The sequence below is a fragment of the Drosophila miranda genome, chromosome XR (genome assembly GCF_003369915.1).
Source record: "Drosophila miranda strain MSH22 chromosome XR, D.miranda_PacBio2.1, whole genome shotgun sequence".
Lineage (NCBI taxonomy): Eukaryota > Metazoa > Arthropoda > Insecta > Diptera > Drosophilidae > Drosophila > Drosophila miranda.
This window is the reverse complement of record NC_046674.1, coordinates 16,726,473-16,750,865: the sequence shown is the minus strand read 5'-3', so window position 1 is coordinate 16,750,865 and position 24,393 is coordinate 16,726,473. Positions and strand designations below refer to the sequence as shown.

The 24,393-nt window shown below is 49.2% G+C and overlaps 5 protein-coding genes across 7 annotated transcripts; 1 reads left to right on the top strand and 4 right to left on the bottom strand.

The window, feature by feature from the left end:
- Window positions 1-719: 719 nt before the first annotated feature.
- LOC108152682 lies at window positions 720-3,636 on the bottom strand. 2 transcript variants are annotated; one of them, XM_033386820.1, is made up of 4 exons: window positions 3,292-3,636; window positions 3,068-3,235; window positions 2,807-2,988; window positions 1,119-2,288 (listed from the first exon to the last, which is right to left on the bottom strand). In XM_033386820.1, exons 2-4 carry the CDS (start codon window positions 3,159-3,161, stop codon window positions 1,119-1,121), a joined length of 1,446 nt encoding a protein of 481 aa, XP_033242711.1. In that variant the 5' UTR covers window positions 3,162-3,235; window positions 3,292-3,636. The 2 variants fall into 2 exon arrangements, with proteins under 2 accessions (XP_017137671.1, XP_033242711.1); XM_017282182.2 differs by having other exon boundaries at window positions 720-2,288; window positions 3,068-3,625.
- A 396-nt stretch (window positions 3,637-4,032) lies between these two features.
- LOC108152679 (ATP-binding cassette sub-family A member 3) lies at window positions 4,033-9,424 on the top strand. Its single transcript, XM_033386819.1, has 2 exons — window positions 4,033-9,263; window positions 9,317-9,424. The coding sequence occupies exons 1-2, from the start codon at window positions 4,103-4,105 to the stop codon at window positions 9,340-9,342; spliced, it is 5,187 nt and encodes a 1,728-aa protein (XP_033242710.1). The 5' UTR covers window positions 4,033-4,102; the 3' UTR covers window positions 9,343-9,424.
- A 6-nt stretch (window positions 9,425-9,430) lies between these two features.
- On the bottom strand, window positions 9,431-11,978 carry LOC108152681. Of its 2 annotated transcripts, none has more exons than XM_017282180.2 (3): window positions 11,447-11,978; window positions 11,045-11,217; window positions 9,431-10,986 (listed from the first exon to the last, which is right to left on the bottom strand). In XM_017282180.2, the coding sequence occupies exons 1-3, from the start codon at window positions 11,601-11,603 to the stop codon at window positions 9,844-9,846; spliced, it is 1,473 nt and encodes a 490-aa protein (XP_017137669.1). In that variant the 5' UTR covers window positions 11,604-11,978; the 3' UTR covers window positions 9,431-9,843. The 2 variants fall into 2 exon arrangements, with proteins under 2 accessions (XP_017137669.1, XP_017137670.1); XM_017282181.2 differs by lacking the exon at window positions 11,447-11,978 and adding an exon at window positions 11,290-11,383.
- A 175-nt stretch (window positions 11,979-12,153) lies between these two features.
- On the bottom strand, window positions 12,154-14,357 carry LOC108152680. Its single transcript, XM_017282177.2, has 3 exons — window positions 13,876-14,357; window positions 13,476-13,648; window positions 12,154-13,411 (listed from the first exon to the last, which is right to left on the bottom strand). Exons 1-3 carry the CDS (start codon window positions 14,270-14,272, stop codon window positions 12,281-12,283), a joined length of 1,701 nt encoding a protein of 566 aa, XP_017137666.1. The 5' UTR covers window positions 14,273-14,357; the 3' UTR covers window positions 12,154-12,280.
- A 567-nt stretch (window positions 14,358-14,924) lies between these two features.
- On the bottom strand, window positions 14,925-16,619 carry LOC108165314. The gene is made up of 2 exons (XM_017301348.2): window positions 16,144-16,619; window positions 14,925-16,046 (listed from the first exon to the last, which is right to left on the bottom strand). The coding sequence occupies exons 1-2, from the start codon at window positions 16,438-16,440 to the stop codon at window positions 14,925-14,927; spliced, it is 1,419 nt and encodes a 472-aa protein (XP_017156837.1). The 5' UTR covers window positions 16,441-16,619.
- Window positions 16,620-24,393: the final 7,774 nt, after the last annotated feature.

The window sequence follows — 24,393 nt, the reverse complement described above, 5'->3', positions numbered from 1 at the left end:
CACTTTGGGATCTGGCAGACCAGAGTGCTGTGGCTGTCTAAGCCAAAAATTTAGAGCACAAAAAGTGCATATCAATAAGTTTCTGTGTGGCAGGGAGCATAGCGGATTTTCCACATCATTAGATGGCAAGCTGGGGAGTTGCCTCAATTTAGGTTGGCGTTGGTTTTGCGGCTGACTCGAAGCAGCGGGTAGCTTCCTCCCGATTCGGTTTTTGGGGAGCCAGGCATATTCATCACACACCATATTAACCAGCTCTCCCTCTCTCTCCCTCGTTTTCTCTTCCCATGATTCTATCCATTTCACTCTCAGTCTCTAAGAGTGTGTGGAATCCCCATTGGAGGCAATCCGTGAAAGGGTAAATTGTCGGCTAAAATGTTGCAGGAACGTGGGAACTTTTATGAATGAGAGGAAAGCTTTTACTCATTGTTTACGCGGCCGGCCGAAACAATGGGTTATTTGGGGCCGCCTTCCAGTGAAAGCTCTGGAAAAATAGCGGTAACAGCGCCACAGCGATTATGGCAGAAAAGCTTATGCAAAGCTTTAGTTTTTCCTGGAACCAGAGTGAGCATCTGGGGTGGTAGAAGTAAAATGTCGTGTGTAGAATAGGTGTAGACTTTATGGAGGTTGAAAGATTGTGTACAACGGAAAGTATAGCTTGGAAACTAATTTATATGCGAGAGAACTGTTTTTGAAATGTACATAAAAAAAACATCAAGTCAGATATGCAATACATCAATTTATTACAATTTATGATAAGTTCCAGCTAACGAAGCACCCACTCATCAGCAGATCCTGTGAGAGAGTGTGGTAAGTGGGAGGTGCTTCGCTTAGGAAACGACACCGAAAGCACTGGCAAGCTTGTGGCAAGAAGCTCAAATTGAAAGCAGAGCTTCTCTGGGAACTTGGCTCGCGGATACAAGGTAGTTGATAGTTGAATAAAGGACCTGGGGCTACAATAAATAGCTGTTAATGCAACTTAAGAGATACAAAGGGAGAGATACAGATGCAGACACAAACAAGCACACACACATACACATTGGGCATAAACATAGATAACAGAGAATCACTTAGGGATAAGGATACGAATAGGTGTCAGCCCTTAAGGATACGGGTTCAGTTTAAGGAACTTTCTTGAACTTGAGCAGGCACTCGTAGAGCGTCAAGTGCCTCGTCTCGGGCATCAGCATGTACACGAGCAGTCCGAAGAAGAAGCTGAGGGCGCCGATGGTGAAGAACAGGATGGAGTCCGTCAGACAATGGTGGAAGGCGGCCAGCAGCAGGCCCAACTGAAGCAGCTGCTCGCAGACCAGAATGCCGGCCAGGCAGCGCGCCTTGTGGGCAATGCTGAACGCCTCCGCCGTATAGATGAGAGCCGGGACCGCCACCCCGCCCGACACAATCAGCTCGAAGAGGAGCATAAGCAAGGCAATGGCCTGCAGATTGATGTCGTAGAAGGTCTTCTTCACGGACTCCAGATGCTCGAAGACGCCGCCCACCATGACAATGATGATGCCAGCTATGAACAGGGAGAGGGAGCAGAGCTTACGACGTCCCTGAGTGTCCACGAGGAAGGCTCCACCCAAACTGCCCACCAGACCAGCGAACGCCAGCCAATAGAGACAGTTCATGTCGCACTCCAGGCCGTGCCAGCTCACGACCAGGAAAGCCCGGTTGAAGGACAGGGATAGGGCCAAGGTGGCAAAGCAGCGCAGTAGCAGCACCTTTAGAAGCGGCAGCACGCGCCGCGCGCAGCGATGCCAGCCCGGGACCTCCTCCGGCTCCTCCACAAACTGCTCCCAATCGCGGGCATTGTGCAGCTGGTGGCAGTCCTCACGCAGGCGCACCAGCTCCGTGGCGGACTGGCCGTTCAGCTGCTTCAGGGTATCCCCCACGGCCATGTCGCGTTCCTGGTGCAGCAGCAGCAGCGGCGACTCCAGCCGGTGGGCCAGTGCCAGTATGACGGCCGCCAGTCCCAAGGCGCCCAACAGTATGCCGTGCAGCTGATCAATGTGCATGGCATACCCGCGCTGGAGCGGCTCTAGATTGTACCAGACCCGCGTGTAGAAGACCTGGACGCAGACCCCCAGCCAGAGGAAGATACGCTCGCAGCTCAGGAGCATGCCGCGTATGGACTTGTGGGCCACCTCCGATCCGGTGACCAGGGCCTGTATCTGTGTCAGCCCGTAGGCGGCACCCACACTCACACTGCTGTAGCAGGCCGCTCCAAAGTGCTGAGGCAGTGCCAGATTCAGAACGCCGGCCATGAGCAACAGGAAGCCACTGGATGTCTGGGGAAACAAAGGAAAGGAAACGGATGAGGGTGTGGATTAAGATGTGTCCTATATCCTCCGCCCCCCAAATGTCTGTCGGCCTGTCTGTTGCAAAATTTCAGAGATACATACGAGTATGTGGCCATACTGAGTCTCATATTCCCGACCCTCGTTGAGTACATTGGAACTACTATATTATCTAGCAGACATACATAGTAATAGTGGCTTATGTGAGAGTTTTGGGGATTTTTTAAGTCTTTTATTATAATTATTATATTTTTTCCAGTAATTTCCATTTGGGAAAAGCCAAAAATATTGATCGATCAGCCCTCGCATTGAGACTATCGCCACTTAATGACCAATGCAGGTTGAACGCGATCACTTTATCAGTTTATTGGATTGATAAGCCGCCTAATGGCAGAGTGCTAATGGCTACAGTATCAGTACGAGTAGCAGGAGATACAAGAGACCAGAGAAAATAGAGTTGGTGTAGAAGTGGGAGTACATACATACGTAGTATTCGTCCCCGTACTCACATAGGCCACATTTTTGGTGACACGCTGCACAAAGAAGGCGGCCAGCAGGGCCCCCAAGGCGGCGCCAATGAACCAGCTCATCATCAGATTCTGTGTGTTGTTGTTGTTAAGGAACTTGCCAGCGGGTGTGTCGAAGATGGACCAGGCCAGACGCATGCCAGAGCCCACAAAAACAATCGAAGCTGTCAGATATAGACGATGATATAAAATATAGTATGATTTACTGATCTCGTATGGGACTGGGACTATCTTGGCTTTTACCCGCAGCCATGGACTGGAACTGGAGACGATAGCGCCACATGAGGCGCAGCCAGGACAGCTTTCCCTCCTCCTCGATGGTCGGCAGCATTGGCATAGTGGCTTTTGAGCACCGCGGGCTCTACGTAACACAATCAAAAACTTCTTCAGAGGTTCCGCAATGCTTGAGTTCTTTTTATATATATGTTATTTGTAGGGGTTCTGCGATTGATTTGTTATTTGTTTACTTGGCATTCTTTTCATTGGAAATCGCCGCTCTGTTGCCTTCACCAATTTGTCATTTTCATTTTTATATTTTTCTGTCCGCTGTCCGATGTCCGCTGTCTGCACTTTTCTGTCGATCACTTGGGGCCACTCCAGAGGTTGGTCTGAGGTCTCGCTCTGGCCGGACCGCACAATGAACGGAAAACGGAGACGGCACAAACAACTTGACCGACTGCTCCGACGCGACTTGATATATGAAAGAGCATCGAGCGAGCAGTCATTGAGCGAGGTGCTGTGCTCGATGCGGCCGCTGGCGGAGAACGCGTTCGGCTGATAAGATAAGCACAAGCATAGAACTCTTTTTGTCAGCCCTCTTATCAGTTTGATTACTGGATATAAATAAATTAATTAAATTTGAATATATGTATGTATGTACATACTACTGCTGCGAGTTTTTATTCATAAAAGTATTGGTTTATGGCCTGGGGTGGACAGAAAAGTCAATAAAATGTATTGACTGCGATACGGGAGAGGGGCTTGTATGAATTGACAGTGAGGTGAGCTCAAAGCAGTGCAGTGGGGGACTAGTTGGCATGGAACGAAGCCTGCGAAGCTACGAAAGTGGGGTCTCAATGAGATATTCTTCTTGTTTATATGTGGACATATGGATAAAGTACATCTAATGCACACTATTGTATATTCTGTTAGATGTCGTGCAGATGGAAGTCTACATATGTACATTTCTGGGTTCAGATCACAAATATTACTTTGAAATTTATGCCAGGGCATTACTGATTTCAGTTTGTGTGTGTTTAGAATTTCAAAGTAATATCAATGAGCCTACCACAAGATTCCTACAACAATGAGCCAATTGGAGATTGGCAGAAGCTGAAGCTGCTCCTGTGGAAGAATTGGACTCTTCAATGGAACCAGAAAATTCAACTAATGTTCGCCCTGGCTCTTCCAGTACTATTTCTCCTCCTCATTGTAACGCTGCGTGTGCTGGTGGAGCCCGTTCCAATGCCAGTAGTTAGGTACCCACCAGTATCTATTTCGGATATGAATCTATTTAAGAAATCAGTTATACATGGAAACCTAATTATGCACGATAACGGATCACTGAATATTCCCAAAAACATCCTTTGCTATACTCCAGATAGCTCGGCTAATCGGGCCATCATTACTGCTGCGACAATGCGGCTAAGGCTTTTGAGCTGGCGATCGTATGATACCGCCTCGCACATGGAATATGATTTAATAACGCACAACTACTTGGCTGGTGTGGAGTTCGAGAGTGAGACGACAAGTGCACAGAATGACAGGGGATTTGCATATTCGTTCAATTATAGAATTCGATTTCCCAGCGAGCTGCGCACCATGTATGGGCCATTTGTGGAGACGTGGCGGACCAACAACCTGTTTCCAAACTACGATATGAGTGGGCCCCGTAACATTAATGCCAGCGATGGGGGTGTGCCCGTTGGATATATCGTGGAGGGGTTCCTACCACTGCAGCATGCGCTAACAATGTCGTGGCTGCAACTGAGCACTGGCCGAAAGGAGGAAGAGCTCCCGCAAATACAACTGCAGAGGTTTCCTTACAGATCGTACATCCACGATCCGCTCTTGAGTGGCCTGCAACAGCTGTTGTCCTTTATTATTCTGCTGAGCTTCATTTATCCCTGCTCGTTTGTGGCGAAGCAAGTGACCAACGAGAAGGAACTTCAGCTGAAGGATATCATGAAACTGATGGGCGTCCACAACTGGATTCATTGGCTAGCATGGTTTGTCAAAAGTTATGTCATGCTCATGGTGGTGGTGCTACTTCTGATGTGCCTGCTTCTTGGAAGGTATTACAAATCAGTCGCCATTCTTACATATACTCATTGGATTCCCCTGCTGGTGTTCCTTCACACATATGTGTTTGCGAGCATATGCTTCTGTTTTATGATTGCTGTTTTCATTTCCAAGGCCAGTACATCGGCTGCAGCTACCAGTATTTTGTGGTTCCTTACGTATATACCTTATTCGTTTTCGTTCTACTACTATGAACGCTTGAACCTGGCGACGAAGCTTATACTATGCCTCCTGATGTCAAATACAGCTTTGGGATTCGGTTTCCATGTGATAATGGCCTGGGAAGGCACTGGGGAGGGAGCTCGCTGGAATAATATGTTCCAGCCTGTCTCTTTGGATGACAGTCTATCGCTGATTTATGTGGTTTTTATGCTTACACTTGGCGGACTAATCTATCTGACAGTTTGCCTATATGTGGAACAAATATACGCTGGAGACTCTGGGGTAGCTCGTCGATGGTATTATCCGTTTCGGCGAAAGTTTTGGTCCGAGCTTCTGGGTCACTCGGATAATACAAGACTTTTACCTTTAAGTCCAACCAGCTTGAGTAGGAGAAGTAAATATATTGGAATTCAGCTGTGCAACCTCCAGAAAAACTACGGGAAACATAAAGCTGTCCAAGGACTAAATCTGAAAATGTATCGGAATGAAATTACAGTATTACTTGGGCAGAACGGTGCAGGAAAAACTACAACAATCCACATGCTTACTGGGATAATTCAACCATCGGATGGAACGGCATTCCTAAACGGCTATGACATTCGCCACCAACTGGCATCCGCACGCAGATCATTGGGCATATGCCCGCAGCAAAATATACTCTTCAACAACATGACTGTGCGAGACCACATTAAGTTTTTCAGCAAACTGAAAGGTGTGCGCGGATCTACTGCCGTTAATTGGGAAGTAAGTAAGTACATGCGATTAATGGAGTTGGAGGACAAGTCACGCATTGCCGCCGATAAGCTGTCCGGTGGCATGAAGCGGAAACTGTCTCTGTGCTGTGCGCTCTGCGGCAACACAAGCATAGTACTGTGCGACGAGGCCAGTGCTGGCGTCGATGCAGCCGGACGTCGGAGTCTTTGGGAGCTCCTACAGGCCGAAAAGATTGGCCGCACTGTACTGCTGACCACACATTATATGGACGAGGCGGATGTGCTGGGAGATCGTATTGCCATTCTTTGCGACGGTAAGCTAGAGTGTTACGGCACATCATTTTTTCTCAAGAAACGTTACGGCATCGGATACCGGCTAATCTGTGTGAAGCAACAGAGTTGCAACGTTGTAGAGGTCACACAGCTGCTGAATAAACATTTGCCAACCGTTGAGCTAGAAAGCGAGTTTGGGAGCGAAATAGCCTATCTTTTGCCCAGCAAATACTCAAAAAAATACCCAGATTTGTTGAATGCTCTAGAGCAGCAGTCGAACCATTTGAAACTGGATGGATATGGCGTGAGTGTTACCACTTTAGAAGACGTGTTCATGCGAGTCAGCAACATATCGGAGCGTCCACAGGCAGAAGACTCCGACCCTGCTGCTCAGCCACAAAACGAGGAGGGATTCGATGGCTTGTTTTCTGATATGGAAATGAAAGAAGAGCGCTGGCACACTCGCTGCTGTATGCGCTGGCAGGCACTCCTTTTGAAAAAGGCCCTAATCACTAAACGTAACTACTGGATAGTGCTAATGCAAGTGTTTCTCCCCGTACTAATCATGTCCCTAACCATACTGAATTCAAAAGGCGGTCGTATTTACTATGAGCTGCCTGAAATGAAAATTTCACTCCATCAGTATCCCAAGGGCTACGTTGTATTTCATGGCGAAGCTAATAAACCATCGTTAGTGCCATCGTTGGCCTCCACCTATGCGGAGCACCTGTCCACTTACGGCCTGGGATACAAGTTGATAAATACCAGCGATGCAAGCGTTGAAGAGTACATTTTGGGAGTTGGAAAGAACCAGATGCGTCGAGTCGATTTCCAGTACTTGGCAGGGGTGACCATCGGAAACGAAGGCCTGACCGTTTGGCTAAATAATAAGCCTTTGCATACGGCGCCATTAACGCTCAATTTACTGCACAATGCGATTGCAGTTGAGCTCCTTGGAAAGCAGGCTAAAACAGGGGTAACCAATGCCCCGTTGCCCTACAACAATCAAACACTGACCCTGCGTCTGAACAAAGGACAGCGGTTGGGTGCCGAAATAGCCATAAACCTGGGTCTATGCATGAGCATCATCACTGCCCTTTACGTGATTCCGATAATAAAAGAGCGGGAGACGCGAGCCAAGCTAATGCAATTCCTGAGTGGCGTGGATGCGTTTGCCTACTGGATTAGCCAGTTGCTGTGGGACTACGCCATATTCGCTGTGTCTGCTCTAATGGCCATCGTCACAATAGCCGCTTTTCAAGAGCCTGGATATTCAACAGTTTCCGATTTGAGCCTATACTATTCCGTTCTGTTATTATTTGGCCTAGCAGCACTGCCTCTCAGCTACACCTTGTCCAGTTTTTTCTCCGATGGAGCTACGGGCTTCACACGGACCGTCATCGCCACCACCCTCACTGGCACCGGCTTGTTCATGCTAGTTCTGGCCCTATCATTTGAGGCATTTCAACTGAAGCACATAGCCGTCCAACTGGCCTGGTACTTCAGAGTTTTCCCCCACTACTGCTTGGCGAGTGCTATTCATCACATTCATATTGGATTTAATATTCGGCGTGGATGCAACTTTGCTGCGGTTCGTAAGCTATCGAGAACCGTCCGCTGTCGCACTGTTCCAGTGTGCTGTAATATTTCCGGGTACTTTGATTGGCGCCACCCCGGAGTGTTGCCGGAGATCGCATATCTATCTGCGGTAGCTACGTTTCTACTGTTGTTACTTATGATTGTTGATGCCAAGATGTGTACTTGTGGGGCTGGCTGTGCGCCCTTTAAATTATTGTGTTCGATTGGAAAACGTCGACGAACGAAAGACCAATCCAATTTCGATAACGAGGATGTCAAGAAGGAGAATTTCTTTATTAAAAACATGACACTCTCCCAGCGGAAAAAGATGCCTCTTCTGGTGGATGGCATTAGCAAGCGTTATGGAAAGTACTTCGTTGTGAAGGATCTCTCGTTCTATGTGACACACGCCGAATGTTTTGGACTGCTGGGAATCAACGGTGCTGGAAAGACCACAACATTTCGGATGCTCACAGGCGATGCGCGAATAACTGCGGGAAGGGCTTTCGTAGAAGGCAGAAACTTGTGCACAAAATTGCATAGGGTCTACGAAAAAATCGGCTATTGTCCGCAGTTTGATGCATTGTTTGATGATTTGACCGGCCGCCAGACACTGCGTATTTATTGCCTACTGCAAGGCGTTCAACGCCGGCATGTGCGAGATATCTGTTCGTCCCTCGCGGTGTACTTCGGGTTCCATGAGCACATAGACAAATTAGCCAAACACTACAGCGGAGGCAATAAGCGGAAACTAAGTGCTGCAATATCGATCATTGGAAATCCTTCAATATTGTACTTGGATGAGCCGACCAGTGGCATGGACCCTGCAGCTCGGCGACAGATATGGAGAAGACTAGCGCATATACGGACATCGGGAAAGTCCATTGTATTGACATCGCACAGTATGGATGAGTGCGAAACGTTGTGCACGCGCCTAGCCATTATGGTGGATGGCCAATTTAAGTGCATAGGATCTGTACAAAACCTAAAGAATAGATACTCAAAGGGACTCATACTGAAGATTAAGGTGAAGCTTTCCAACCGAATCTCGTCCAGCTCAGAGCTATCAGCAAATGGAAGCGATGAAGCACGGGGAATAGCGAACAGCAATAATAAAAGAAGCGATGAAATTAGCATAATCAAAGAAACTGATGCGCCCCATCGAATTTTAAAACTAAAAAGCTTTATTTCAAAAGAGATACCAGACGCAGTTCTCAAGGAAACCTGCAGTGGGATGCTCACGTACTATATTCCCCTGAAGAAATTAATGTGGTCGAACCTATTTCGACTGATCGAAAATAATAGAGAAAAACTATACATAGAGGACTATTTAATAATACAGACGAGACTGGAGGAAATATTCTTAGATTTTGCACTGAAACGAGGTCAGTCTGGTGCTGGCGCCCCAAATGGTGAGGCAGAGAAATGATAATCGATATTCTAAAATCTCCCCTCAATTCTACAGATACTTCTGGTGAAGCTGAGAAGTGATTTGTTGACCTGATTGACGCTCTTGTGAATTACTTTTGTGAGCTTATACATGTGTAAATATTAGCCTATTAAAGCTGCTAGGAGAACGTTGATTGTAGAATGATTATAATTGATGACGGTAATGCCAGAGGGTAGACAGTCTTAGTTTTCAATCTAAATTGCAGCCAAACATTTCTTTACGAGCCCAAATCTTATCTAAGATAAATGATAGCCGACTTAATTGGAGTTCGCAGATAAACGTTTGCCTACGCTGCGCTTATCTGTCAAGTGGGATCCCCGAAATCAAATTAAAATTAGCTCTTCATGCTGATCGACAGAATGTCGGCAGGAGAGAGAGAGCGAGGGAGCGAGGGAGCGAGCTCATGCTGGCGATAAGACAAGAACAAGTGTGGACCGACCGCTGGTTCTTACTATATAGATTACAGATTTATTTTCAGCTATACTATCTAGGGGGTGGGCGGTAGGTAGTCTTATTGTGTGATGTGTGAGAGTAGCCTACTTTCAGGCTTGCGAGACCACAAAGTTCCGGAACTTTATCTGCGCCTGTAGCAGAGTCGTCAGCTTGGTCTCTGGCATGCACCAGATGCTGCACAGAAACTCCGCCAGCAGCAGAGCAGCAAGGCTGAAGAAAAAGGCAGCGATATTGTCAACGCTGTCGATGTGCCTGCTGAGATCGATGCGACAAATGCCCAGCTGGATGATCATCTCCGCCACGTAGGCCAGGGCAATGCACTGCCGCTTCACCCTCCGAGGAAAGGCCTCCGATAGGTAGGCCGAGCTCGGGCCAAAGCCAAAGCCCGCAAACAGCTGGTACAGGAGCAGCAGCCAGAGGGCCATCCTCATGTCCTTGACCCGCACCAGCTCGCTCGCCACAAACCTACTGGCCACTCCGACCGCCAGTCCACCAGCCGTTACCAGGCCCAGCAGCAAGGGGATCTTGCGGCCAAGCGTGTCCAAGGCGAAGGCGCTCGTGAAGCTGCCCACCAGTCGCAGGAAGCCGAAGAGCACAAAGGGCCCCGAGCTACCGGGATAGACAATGGTGCTTGTGCAGCTCAGGGTGAAGGCTACCAGCATGCTGGAGCTCATGGCGTACAGTCCCCGCATCAGGCAGAGGTGCAGCAGGGCGGGCAGGGCCTCCGTCCAGGCTCTTAGCCCTCGCATCGGCTGGTTGTGGTTAAGATAGGTGTGATGATTGTCCATCTGATCATAGGTTTCAGCGGTAACGGCTGTGGGACGATGTAGACGGCTCAAAGCATCGATGGCTCCCTGGTCGTCACCCCGGCCCAGCAGATCCACGGGCGATTCGATTGTCAGCAGCCAGGCCATGCATATGGCAATCACGCCCAGGATGGCGCTGAGTACGCCCTGGAACTGCTCCACCGTGAACTCGCTCTCCGTGTCCCAGCTGGCGCTGCACACGATCTGCACAAAGATCCCCAAAGTGGTGGGCCATTGCTCGCCGGCCGAGGCCATTGTTCCTCGCTTGTAGTACACGGACAGCTCCCCGGCCATGGCCAGTGTGGGAGCCAGGGCCAGACCATTGCCGAATCCGTTCAAATACCTCGCCACGAGCATGGCCCTGACATTGAACCGCCTGGCCCCCATCACAATTCCTCCAATGACCGTTAGCATTGCGCACGTTTGCTGTGTGGCGAATGGAATCGGGTAAGCGTTTTCTTTTGGAATATCGTTCTTAACATACCATGAGCTGCTTGTAGGTGAATCGGCGGCTAAAGAAGCCACCCAGCAGGGCTCCGACAATGGCCGCAATGAACCAACTGATGCGCAGGTGCGAACTGACCTCCAGCTCCAATAGACTGTCGAAGCCAATGCTCCAGGCGATGTGCAGTCCGCCAGAGAGGAAGATCAAGGCAGCTGCAAAATAAAGTATATATATACAGACAATCAGCTTCCGATATAGAATAATAAGCACGTGTGTATTGTTACTTGTGGCTATACTAGTTCCTGGCCTAAAAGGGTGTGGAAAGTGCTGTAGAGTTTCTAGCATCTAGCACCTACCCTGACTCACAAATGATTCACACTGGTGGCCAAGGCCTACATATGTTTGCTGTTTAACTATTCGTAACGTAAGTCGTAAGATTACCAGCTCCAATGGCATTTGCCTGTGGTTGATTGCGCCGATCCTGGTTGCAGCAGGTTCCCTGTCCTGCCTGCTGGATCACTTCCCGCTTCACCTCCGGACTATGGGCCGTGGGTATGGGCAGAAAGCCACTTTGTGGCGGTGGTCTCTCTGTCTGCATGACGATGGTGTCGACCGCTGTGGCCGCGCGTCCGCACAAGACTATGTGCTCCGGGGTCGAGTTCTACCAGGTGGGTATGTTGAGCTTGTTTCCGTCTGGTTTAACCATCGATGACACACTAATCTTATCGTCTACCGATTGATAAGTAAGCGCTTCGAATTTGGGATTGTTAGCTGTGGTTGATATCGCTATCAGAGCGCGATTTTCCTATCGCTGATTGTTTGCATTCGGCTCGACGCGGAGCGGAGCGGCGTGGCGCGAGGGTGAGACCGAAGCATGTGTTGCAGTTTGCTTTGGTTTTCCCAGTTCTCTTTTCCAGGTACAAATTTTTTTACAAATTTCCTTGTCGCACTCTATGGACATGCACAAAAAAAAAAGAGAGGCAATTACACAATTCACACCCAATAAATTATTGACATTTGTGACAGTCCAATTCTATGTTTTGACAGTCCAGAAATGTTATCTGTTTTGCGATAGCCATACACAAAAAAAGCAAAAAAAAAAAAACAAAAAAGCAAAAAAAAAAAACAAAAAAACACAAGGCTGCAAGTACTCGTACGCTCGTGAGGGGCTATAAATATTTATTATCTTTGGTTCGACTAATACCTAAGGTAAGATCGTGCAAACCGCTGGCTGTATCTCCAATCAAGAAGCAAACAGCTTGTGTTTGTGTTCTGTTAGAAACTCCTATTGATGAATCCGCTGAACTGCTGCTGAGCGCCGCGCAGCGTGGTCAATCGGGTCTCTGGCAGGCAGAAAATGCCAGCCAGGAAGGCGAACAGATACATGCCACCGACGGCATAGAAGTAGTTGCCACCATCGTAGATATTGAAGTGAGCCGACCCGACGATGATGAAGACGAGCATCTCAGCGATGAAGGTGAACGCGATGAAGTACTGCTTGACCGCCAGCGGATAGGCCTCCGACAGGTAGGGCGAGGTGGAGACGAAGGCGAGGCCGGCGAAGAACTGGAATATCAGCATCATGACGGCCATTCCGCCCATGCTATAGTAGAAGCTGTACTTGGAACCAATGGCAAAGCCGAGACAGCTGCAGCCGAGCAAGCCCAGCAGAAGCGGCTTCTTGCGGCCCACGCTCTCCATGATGAAGGTGGAAATAAAGTTGCCCGCCCAGCGGCAGACGGCGAACCCAACCAGCCAGCCAGTCGACGATCCTCCGTTCGCAAGGATGGAAATGATCAGGACCAAGACTACAATGCTGGATATGCTGAGGGCATTCATGGCGCGGAAATAGGTCAGTCGGAGGAAGGCGGGCAGGGCCTGGACAATGCTCTGGGACGTGGATAAGTTCTGGTTTTCGGCCAGATATCGCTTGTGCTCAGCCAGCTGTTCGTAGGTGGCGTTCGTGAGGGTGTAGGGTCGCTGTAGCCGACGGAGGGTATCGATAGCGCCTGGCTCGTCGCCCCTTGCCAACATCTGGACCGGCGATTCAATGCACAGCAATGCGCCCAGGAGTAGGGATAGCCCACCATATACGGCGCTCAGGATTCCCTTTAGATTCTCGGGCGAAAAGCCACTGGACGAATAGTAGAAACCAGATGCGGCCCATGTGCTGGTATAGATGATCTGCAGAAAGATGCCGATGCCGAAGCACATCTGCTCGAGGCTCGCCGTGACCAGGCCGCGCATGTACGGAACGGACACCTCACCGGCCAGGGCCATGAAAGGAGCAAACACCAGTCCATTGCCTATTCCATCCAGGTAGGAGCCGGCTAGAACTGCACCGCCATTCGATCGAATGGCGGCCATCTCAATGCCTCCAACCGTCACCAAAAGCGCCCCGACTAGCTGTACGTGGAAAGGATCAAGGAGATTGACAGATTGGCAAGAGGCAGGCGTTGTATTCACTTACCAAGACATACTTCCTGGGCACCTTTTTGGGGATTAAGCAGCTGATAACTGCTCCAATAATGGCGGCAATGAACCAGGCAATATAGTCGTGAGTTGTGGCATGGTAGAAGAGAGCACCACGGAACCCGATGGACCACGCAATGTTCATTCCACCCGAGACAAAGATCAGACCAGCTGAAAGTGGAAGAACAGAGTTTTGTATACATTTCATGTCTATCTAGTACCAAAAGGTACTATGAGATGGGAATCTATTAAGACCCATAAAAATGATATAATTTGTCTGGCCTGATGACGTCACTGGTTCTTAATCAATTCCATGAATATAGGCCCCGCCCCTCATTCAAGGCTATCTTATCGGATTTCCATTGCAGAGCAGATGACTAATTCCCAGAGCTACTCACCAGCTCCCACAGCATTCGATTGGGGCTTGTTCGTTTGGCCGCGACTGAAGCAGCCCTGGGGGGGCACAACAGTAGCTGGTGCGTCCTGTGGTGGCAGAGTTGGAGCCGGGGGCGGCACCGAGCCATAGTGATGGTTCGGTGGCGGTGGTCCCTGTCCGGGTGGTGCACCGTAGTACTGTGGTGGGTTTCCCTGCTGTATGAAGCCGGGCTGGGGATATCCCTGCGGGGGGTATCCCTGTTGTGGGTATCCCTGTGCTGGGTATCCCTGTGGGGGGTATCCCTGTTGTGGGTATCCCTGTGGGGGGTATCCCTGTGGGGGGTATTCCTGTGGGGAGTATCCTGGCGGCGGGGCCGTGGAGAAGCCTGCTGGCGGAGCCGCGAACTTATCGTTTTGCATTATGTTTCTCGGTGGGGCTCGGCTTCTTTTTCGAGGATACAACCGACCGTGTTGGGGCTCGATTCGAAACTGATTGACCGAATGCCAGGGCAAGTGATTTTTGTGGCTTTTTGCGACTGGGCCTGGTCCAACTGATGGTCGGTTGGAGGGACCTGGGCTTATCGTTCAAATGGCATTGATAAGACACCCAAACGGTATTAGAGACCGAGCCGTTCTGCCGGCCGATAAGCACTCTTATCGATATGTTCGTGAATTAGGGTGTACTGTACTATTTTACCCTATCAAATGCCACCTATTTTGATGGCTGGAGAGAAGCCATCGGCACTGTCAAGTGGTGGCCCGTCCGAGATGCGGATCGTGTGCTTCCCCAGCTGTGTTTTTGTTGCCATCCACAATCGCAGCTGAATCATTTGGTTCGGGGTAACTCTACAACTAATCAATTGGGTGATTTACACAAGGGATATGGGACCTTATTATTAGTATTTGTATTATTATTATTATTTTCATATGTTATTTATTCATAATTGTACACTATTACCAAACTATGGAGTAGTATTTTATTTTTATTATTATTATTTATTTTGTAGCATTTTTGGCATTTTCTTTAACCAATAAATCCAAATTTTTTTTTGGCAAGTATATATGTTAGATCCTAGAAATCCTTGTTAAGCCACTTGCTAAACTTGTGCTGGGCCTCCGACAGCGTCGTGAGCCTCGTCTCCGGCAGGCAGAAGATGCCCATGAAGAAAAATGCTATGGAAAGACCTCCTAGGACATAGAAGTAGGCAACAATTCCAGCAGGACTAGGCGCGAAGCTGCAGAAGATGAGTCGCAGGAAGAGTTCTATGACATACACCACGGCCACATAGTGGGGCTTTACGGCTAGGGGAAAGGCCTCCGTGAGATACACCGCCGACGCTGTTTGCCCCAATCCAGCAAAGAACTGCAGGCTGAACAGCAGCGCGAGGGCCGTTATCATGTGCGGAGTGCGCCCAAACAGGGTGGCAAAGGCGAGGGCGAAGGAACCGCAGGAAAAGCAGCCAAACAACGTAGGCTTCTTGCGGCCTGTGGTGTCCACGAGGAGAAGCACGCAGAAGCAGCCACACCACCGCATCACACCGAATATCACATAGGGCCAGGCCTGATAGTGGGTCGCCACCTGTACGGCCGTCTCGTAGAGGGCACTCCACACGACCAGCGTCAGGCAGACGGCATTGAGGGATCGAAGGGCCAGTAGCTTGAGGAGCGGGGGCAGTCCCATCCGGACGCTCTGCCACCAGCTCATCTCTCGATTGGTGGCCACATAGTGCTTGTGCTCGTCCAGCTGGATCAGGGTCTCACTTGTGACCATGTAGGGTCGTTGGAGGTGCCGCAGAGCTGCCACCGCCTGCTGCTCATCGGAGCGGAGCAGCAGGTTGACCGGAGACTCTACGCACAGCGTCGAGGCCAGAGCAAGGGCTACCACGCCGTAGACAATGCTGAGCACTCCGTGCACCTGGTCGGCCGCAATCGTCACGTTCCAGTCGACCTGCCACACGGCCGTGTACAGCAGCTGCATCAGGATGCCAGTGTTGCAGCTTAGCTGCTCCACCGTGGAGGCCAGCAGTCCACGCGTGCCGCGCACAGAGATCTCGCCCACCGTTGCCATGGCTGGGACAAACACCAGCCCATTGGCCAGTCCGTCCAGGTAGCGGGCTGTGATGATGGCCGCCGGGCACTCGTGGCAGGCCAGGAAGAGTATGCCCGAGACCAGCACCAGGCAGGATCCGAATATCTGCGAAGTCAGAGAGATGATTTCCTCTCCCATTCTCGTTCTCATTCTCACTCCCATTCTCCTTCTCCCTCCACTCGATCCGCTCCAATCTACTCACATAGACGGGCTGCAGGGGTAGGCGATGGGTGCAGAGTGCCCCGAGTACTGCCCCAACGGTGGCAGCCGCATACCACGAGACCTCCATGTGGGACGTCATCAGCAGCTCTTCGCGATGGGCGGAATGGACGGCAAAGCCGGCTCCCCAGGCCAGGCTCATGCCCCCCGAAATCAGGATGAACGACACCGCGCCGAGGGCATTCCACTGCGGCTGGTTCTTGTGGCCTCGACTCAGCCAGCTGCTGTCCGGAGCTGTGCACGAATGCTGATCCGGTGGCGCATACTTATCCGTCGCCATTCTCGAGTTGTCTACGAGGCGGCCGGCCCATGGGCTCCTATTTATAACGATCCCTGGAGAATGCCTCCTGCCTATCTGCTTATCGCGTATCCATGACCATATCCAGTAGCCCCACCACAGCTATAACCATAAACCCATCCGCAGGGGCGCCCATCAATCGAAATGGCACAAATCAATATGCTCGACCCGCCCCCGCCGAAGACCCAGAGTATTAATTAATATGATTTGGGCTGGCATAAATCATCGAAAGTTACCTACGAAAATACCCCCTATTTAAGCGATAGCTAATCAAAGTTCGGGCTTTTTTTCCGCCTCGTTGCTCTCTTACACAATCTAGGAGTGGTTCAGGTTCTCGGTTACAGGTAACGGGTAACGGGTTCTTGTAAAACATCTAAACGCATTGATCAGATAAGATTACGTGTGCCATGGAAGATAGTGGCATATTTTGTGACTATTTGGTTAAATGGAAAACGAATAAAAGCTCCAAGAGCACTTGAACTAATTGAATACCCGCAGATAGGAGAAACTCCATGGAATCCACTCATTGGAAGGCCGATTGGCACGATTATGTGTATTGTATAAGTCATCCCAACAAGTCCCCAGTCTCACTGCGGCTTGACAGAAGACTCACCTGGAGGCCACACAAATCCAACAAAATACCTATGGCTCTTGGGCAATAAATCAACCTTGAAGCTGCGCGTCAAACCCCTAATCTACAAATCCATGGACTTATGGGATCTCCATTTGGGGCACAGCTAGCCACAGTAGTCGGGAGAAGATCCAGAGACTCCAAAAGAAGGCTCTCAGACTCATATCTATACACGAAGAACTCGGCATCCCCTGCGACAATATCTACTGTTAAATGTTAATGTTTGACCATCGTTTAAGAGAGTTGACCTTTAACCTATACAATGTGTGCTCTATAGTTTCAGCTTATTAGTTAGTTTAGTTTAGTTTATTAGCTTATTTTCAGCATTCAGCAGTCGGCATTCCATTCGATTTTCCGATTAAATTTTGTAGCTGATATCGCTATCCTTTGCTTATATACCGATTCCCCCCTCCGCGGAGCTCCGCTTGGATTTATATTAATATTTCTCATGCCAGATCCAATCTCCTGCCAGCATTTGCATGCAGTTTCCCTTTTGGAGTTTACGGTCTGCCAGAACGAGAATTCGCCGAGTGGCCAGAAAAAGGGGGGACTTGGGCCGGCACCACTCTCCGTTCGCCTGCCACTGCATTGCGGCAGGGCAATATTAACTTCTGTTAGCAGATTAAGCCCGTGGCAGGACCATTGGCAATGGCATTGCAAATGGTGGCTTGTTTATGGTCTGCATTAGGTGTGGCGAAGGACTCATGCGTATGCCCAAAAATGCCAGCGAACAACACTCAGACACAGACACAGACGCAGACACAGACACAGACACAGACCGACACACATACAGAAACGTTAGGGGGGAAAGTGGAAAATGGCGCAGAAACTTTTATCGCAGGTGCTTTTCCTGGTCTCCGCCTGTGGCAGACTTTGGGCCAACCGATTCCAGCGATTTCCTGCCCAGGGACGGGGACGGAGACGGGGACGGGGACGGATAGACAAACGCTGGTCGGCATCGAAGTTTCGCCAACTTGCAACCAAGTTGGCGATAATGTTTGACTATGTGCGCACATGCCACGCCCCGCACTCCCCATCTGCACCTTCGGCTGGCGTTAAAATAAATTTAATTTTATCGCTACATAAATACAGACACAAACAGTCGCAGGACGCAGGACGCAGGGAGCAGGGTGCAGGGTGCAGGGAGTTGAAGTGCTTGGAGCTTGTTCAACGCCTTCGGGGCCTTTGGAGCTGTGAAGTTGGGTTGTCTCGACACAATCCGAGGAAAGTTGCCAAGTGACACTTCCGGCCTGCCGGCTGCAGGCCATAAATCCCCTGGGCGGTCTTTGAAGTATTTCCAGCCTAAGTATTTTTCCTTTTCGTTTTTGCGACTTTCCACCCACATATTAATTAGAGCGCCGCCAGAAATGATCATTTGAATGGGGTGTGGGTGTGGGTGGTGGTATGGGTGGGGGGCTGGCATTTTTATGGCCACTCAAGCGAAAATATAAATAAATTTTATATTGATCTGTTTCCATTTTATGACCAGCCATCCCGCACACATACCAACACACAAAATGGGCAATTTTCCATTTTTTTTGTCTTCTTCTTTTTGCTCACTTCCTCAAAGATTTACGAGCTTGGGGCGGCAGAACGAAACATAAGAAAAGAACGGCAAAATGGCAGCGAAAATTTTCAAACATAAACTTGGCCAAAAACAAAGGCCAAGTGGGGGCTCTTTCTATAAAATAAAGGGGGGGTGGGAAGCGTCTCAGTGTCACATATGTGGCAAGGAAATTTGCGGCTGGTGCTCGTCATATTGCGCATACGCCGCGTGTGCATACGTAATATAAAATGCACATTATGACAGCCTCATGATGTGGCTGCGCCACACCCATACACCCACACACCCACACACCCACACACCCACTCACAATACTGTTACACACAGACCGGTATGCAAACGTGAAACAAAGCTCTTTCAATTAGTGTTGCATGCTTAGAGGCAGACAAACTCCGTCCAAGGACAAGGCCCTCCCTGAAGAGAGTCACGTTTCAGATGGCTTGAAGAAGGTTTCGGTAAGTTTTAGCCAACTTTTCACTCGATATTTGTTCGCCAACTTTCACTTAGAGGCCATCGACGTTTGAAGCCCTGCCCCTGCCCGTGCCACTGCCACTGCCACTGCCACTGCCCATGTCTGTGCGCCCACCGCTCCTGCTGCTGCCATAAACAATAAATCCAAAGTTAATGTACTGAAATAATAGAGTTTTTCTTGGCCCAATACTGCATGTTGCTTCGGCTCTTATTGTTCTTATCAAGTGTGTGCCTCGGACCGTCTATTGTTAGTTTATTTTGCAGTGTTTGTTCTGTGAGGATTTACTGGCAACCTTTCGGAAATTATGTTTATGCAAATTTCAATAAAATGCCAAGCCAGTCAACGCACAAATTAATTTATCAGAGTCAGAGCTCGTGGGAGGGGATGGGGATAGGGATGGGGATGGGCCACAAATCCTGATTAACTTCTGGGGCATGCGAGCATAAAGAAAGCCAACAAATGTGCACTTTAGCCGGAGAGCCAGAAAGACAAAACAATTGTGGCAGTATCTGTGTGTGTACACACATTCGAGGCTCTTATATTAATATATGGCGCATATCCCGGAGAGTGGTGTCCTTGTGTCGGTTAATGCACGCCAATAAATTCCGTTCCGGCGACATTTGTACCTTTTGTTGGCGGAAGGCGGGACATGGCATGCGGCATACTTTCATTGTTAACACACGACGAAGGCGTCACAAATTCCCAGCTCTCTGGGTTCCATATTCTCCTTTTTTCCTGCTTGTTTTCTGTGCCGAGCCGTGCAACGTCGGACGTCACGAGTCTGCCAAAGATGTCTGAAAAATGGCTACAATTCATTCGCAACAGCAGCTGGAACGAGGCCCCAGGAGCGGTAGAGAAATCCCGTCACCAGAGGAATGGGAGAGGGACCCAGGAGTACAGGCTGCAGCTTCTTTGGCAGGACCTTCTCGCTACGGTATGTCTGAAATTTAGTTGTTAGATGGAGCAGCCGTTCGAGCAAGTGATTTGTTTTGCTTCGTTTGGCAACAAATCAGAAGATAAACGACATCGATTGTGGCAAACGACATGGCAGGCCAGACCAGGCCGGGGCAGGGCAGGGCAGGGCAGGGCAGACGAGGCCCCAAAAAAGGATTCCATTCCCCCTGCCGCAAATTATGAGTCCTGTTTATATACACACATATGTATCGTACGGCAGAGAAGCAACTAAGCGACACATTCTGTGCAATTAAAATTGCATTACGCTGGATATTTATTTTAGGCTATTTTTGAGCCTTTTATTCCACCTGTTCTAATGGCCATCGCAATTTTATCGGGCTCCGGCCATGGTCCGATTTAATTATGAAGCGATTCCGCAACCAAAAAGCTAAGGCTTTCGTTTATTAATTGAAAACAGTTTGTGTTTGAATAATTAAGATAATATCAAATAAATGAATATTTATCGACAGATTTCTGGTCACTGAGCAGAGGTCAATGGGGGTCAGACCGAAAGAGAGACGGGATCTATTTAAATAAAACCTCCAAGGACTATCCATGTATAATTAACGCGACTCAAGCTCAAGCCTCAGCCAACCACTAATTTGCATAAGCAATAACAAAACTTGCGGCAATAAAGGTTGAAAAACTTAACACCCAGAGATACCCAGAGATACCCAGAGACCCAGAGATACCCAGAGATACCCAGAGATACTTGTACTCTTACTCGTACAAAATGTAAACGAGTTTCGTTTCCAGCGGCATTTTACGCGCTCATATGCGTAATCTAATTAAATGTTATGTTTTCGCCGGAAACCCCCTGCCAGGCACTCGGCAGTGTTCATTTGGCACATCTTAGTTGGCTTACACTTTTAACGAGCCACTCAAAGTTTTATGCCGGATTGGGAGGACTGCGAGCAGGAATCATAGCAACTTTTATCCCAGGGCTGTTAACTGGATCAGCCGCCTCCACACCTGCCATAAACCTGGAGCAGTCCTTGGCTGGCTGCTGGCTGCTGGCTGGCTGCTGCCCCGCCACTAATGGCCATGGCCCGGCAGCGGGCAGCGGGCAGCGGCAGCGGGCAGCAGGCCACACACATAAATCAATCATTATTGTCCTTGTTAACTGCAATCATGAATATTTCCTCGGCATGTGCATAAAGCAAATGACAGTCATGCCCCACATAGCTGTACTCTCCCCCGAAATACAGAAATACAGCCCACAATCCCATCATCCCTTCACACATCCTGTGGAATTTTTATACGCATGTGGATTCCGGACGGGACGGGCCCGGTTTCGGTTTGGGTTCGGTTTGGGCTCGGTTTCGGCCATGCCGGCCCGTGATGCTTGACGTTTACGGGGTCTAATTACTGGTCGGGCAAACTGAATTTTGGCCAAGGCCAACGAGACGCAGAGTGATTAGGCCCGCTGAAAGATTGCATCAAATGAGCTTTAATTAATTTTCAAACCAAACCCGAATCGAGCGTTTGACAGGATCGGAGGAATGGTATCTGCCCATTGAGCCATTGGGCCATTGTTGTTGCTTACATCACCGCGTGTTTGCTTTAGTTAATTGATTTTCTTTCATTGCGTTCCATTTGCATAACGGTGTGAGGGTGTGGGGGTGTGGGGGTGGGGGGTGGCGTTGTTTGTGTGTCGGCGGCTCTCTGACCAATGCCGCCCACTGCGGGCGTGGAAAAGGGAAAACTGAAATGCTAAATGCGAAAGGCGAAAGCACGGATAGGGCCACCGAAAAGTCGTCCGTCAACAGTTTCGGGTTTTCGGTGTTTGTAGCCGAAAAACTAAAATTAGATCCCAACTAAATTGCCATTGGCACAATTACATTTTAGAGAATGATTTCATTTGCTGTTTCCGCTCGCTTTCCCCCACTTTCCTCCGCTTTCCCTCTGGTCGCTCCCCTTCGGGGGTAGGCAATAAAAATTGTCCCTAAATAGTTGCAGACATTTGGTAATTGTGTGGCCATGAGAGCGGTCATAAATGCCTCGCAAATGCTTAAATTATTGAATAAAACTTTTAATTAGTTGAGTGAGGTAGAATAAAAAGCTTCCAGCTTAAACAGAAAGCACTTCAGAGGAGGATATGCATATTTATTACGTATACGCCCGCACAAATCCCTATTCGTGGACGTATTTATGTGTGTACGTTTTTGTACATAAATTGCTTCATAAATTACAAATGCTGTGCGGCTTAAATTGTGATTTAGTTGATTGTTCCGTGGGGGAGTATCCTTTTCGGAACTGGTTCACCATTCAGCTACAGAATTATGAACAGGTTTCGCTTAAAGCTTGAACCACTACATAAATTAGTTCATTGCCAAGCCATCAGGTACTCGAAAGCAAAGCCTAGACCCCGCGCATGGAGGGGCTAAGATTCGATAGCCAGTCAATGGGCATTCAAGGCCTGCCTTACGCGCAGTCCCGTGCGTGAGTGCGTGAGTGTGCTGCCCCGAAGGTGAGCGTCAAAAAGGACTCCTGCACGTACACAAGGCCCCCCGATTTGCAGCTCATTAGCAACCACACGGACGACACATGTCCGAACTGCTAAGCGCGCTCTAAATCACTGGTACCCGACTTGACGGAACCTGAACTCGAATCACTCGTCGACATCGACTCGCTCCGCTCCCCCTTCAATCTCGACGGCAGTTCGCAGTGGCCTGTGCCCCGTGTCCCGTGTCCCGTGTCCCGTGCCCCATTGTCCGTTGCCGGCCTCAATTAGTCAACCATTACCAGCGACAATCTGCGTCTGGTCACCGCCGCCGCTGAGCTGCAAGGAATGACAACCAGCTCTCGTACGCACCAGGAGCGCCTTTGGGGATTACGGCCTGCCGGGGAGATACGAAACTGAGTCTCAGGTCATCGGTGCCTGGTTGTCTAATGGCTTATGAGTAGTCACGTTCCCGGGATGCCAACGTACTTATTGCCGGAGCACCACTCCCAATCCCACTCCCACTGCCACTCCCACTCTGTCTCTTACGAAGCGAGTCTGTGGCTGGCACAGCGCGGCAAGTTTTCAACGTAAATTTGAATAATTATACAAAAATTAAACGTGTACTCGCTTGCCTGCCTGCCTGCTGCCTGCCTGCCTGTCTCCCTAGATGAATGACTGTAGCAGAAACTGGGCCTGTACGCGGCTTAGCGGTCCTGGTCCCGGTCCCTGTCCCGGTCCCTGTTCTGGTCCCTGTTCTGGTCCTGCTCCTGTTCCTGCTCCCGTTCCCTGTCGCAGTCCTGGGCCGTATCCAGCCAGAAGTCTGCAGCAACTTTTCCCACAGCCTTTTTCGCCTCGTTAATAAAGTCAAGTGAATGCGCTTAATCAACACGTACGCGTGCGAGCATGTGGGGGGTATGTGGGGGTTATGTGGGGTGGGCCGGGATGGCCTGAAAAAGGATGCTCCCAGCTTCCTGCCACATGCAAAAAATACTCACCTACATACGGGCATAATATTTTTTCTTGGTCGACTGCTAAAGAAAAATTAATTAAATAAACTTCGGGCTTCCAGCCGACTTTTGTGCATTTCCAAAACAAATTTTCTGTTTCATTTTTTCGAGGATTTTTCACGAGGATTTTCATTTCAGTTGGCTTCTTTTTGTTCTCTTTGTGTTTTTTTATGCCCGACAAGCACAAAAGCCAAACTCATTGCCATTAAAAACGCATTATCCTTTGTGCTTTTTTATGACTTTTCATTTGAAGAGCCTGCAGGGAGGGCCGTCCGCCGCCCGCCGCCTGCTGTGTGTTGCGTGTTTATTTGCTGTCGAGCTGTGGAAGGAACTCAATATGATATTGCCTGTATCCTTCCGGCAGAGACGGTGCCATCCACCAGCCACGTCTGCAGTCCGATAAATCTAATGAAGAATCACATCACCATATCAGACATTCCATAATTCCGTGTCCACAGCAAACAGACAGCAAACGGAGAGGACGCAGCGAGAGGGTTCGGAGGAGTGGGAGTGGGGTCGAAGACCATATTAAGATCCGCTTGCCAAAACAGAAGCCAATTCGCCCAGGCAAAGAGAAAATATTCCTCAAATAAAGGAAAATATTCGGAGCAAAAAGAAAAAAGGAAAAACAAAAGCGAAAGCGAAATAAAAGAGGAAACAAAAATTGTTTTTGTATTCCAACAGGGAATGCCAATTTAGGCGCCCTCTTATGCGGATTGTCTGCCAAAAAAAAGGCTTACATTGGGATCTTTTTATTTGATTGCTCGAATGAAAACAGAAAGCCAAATGGAAAATTGCCCTCCATCCGAGAGCAATACTCGAGTATAATCATTTACAATGCGTCCCGGCCCCGAAATAGAA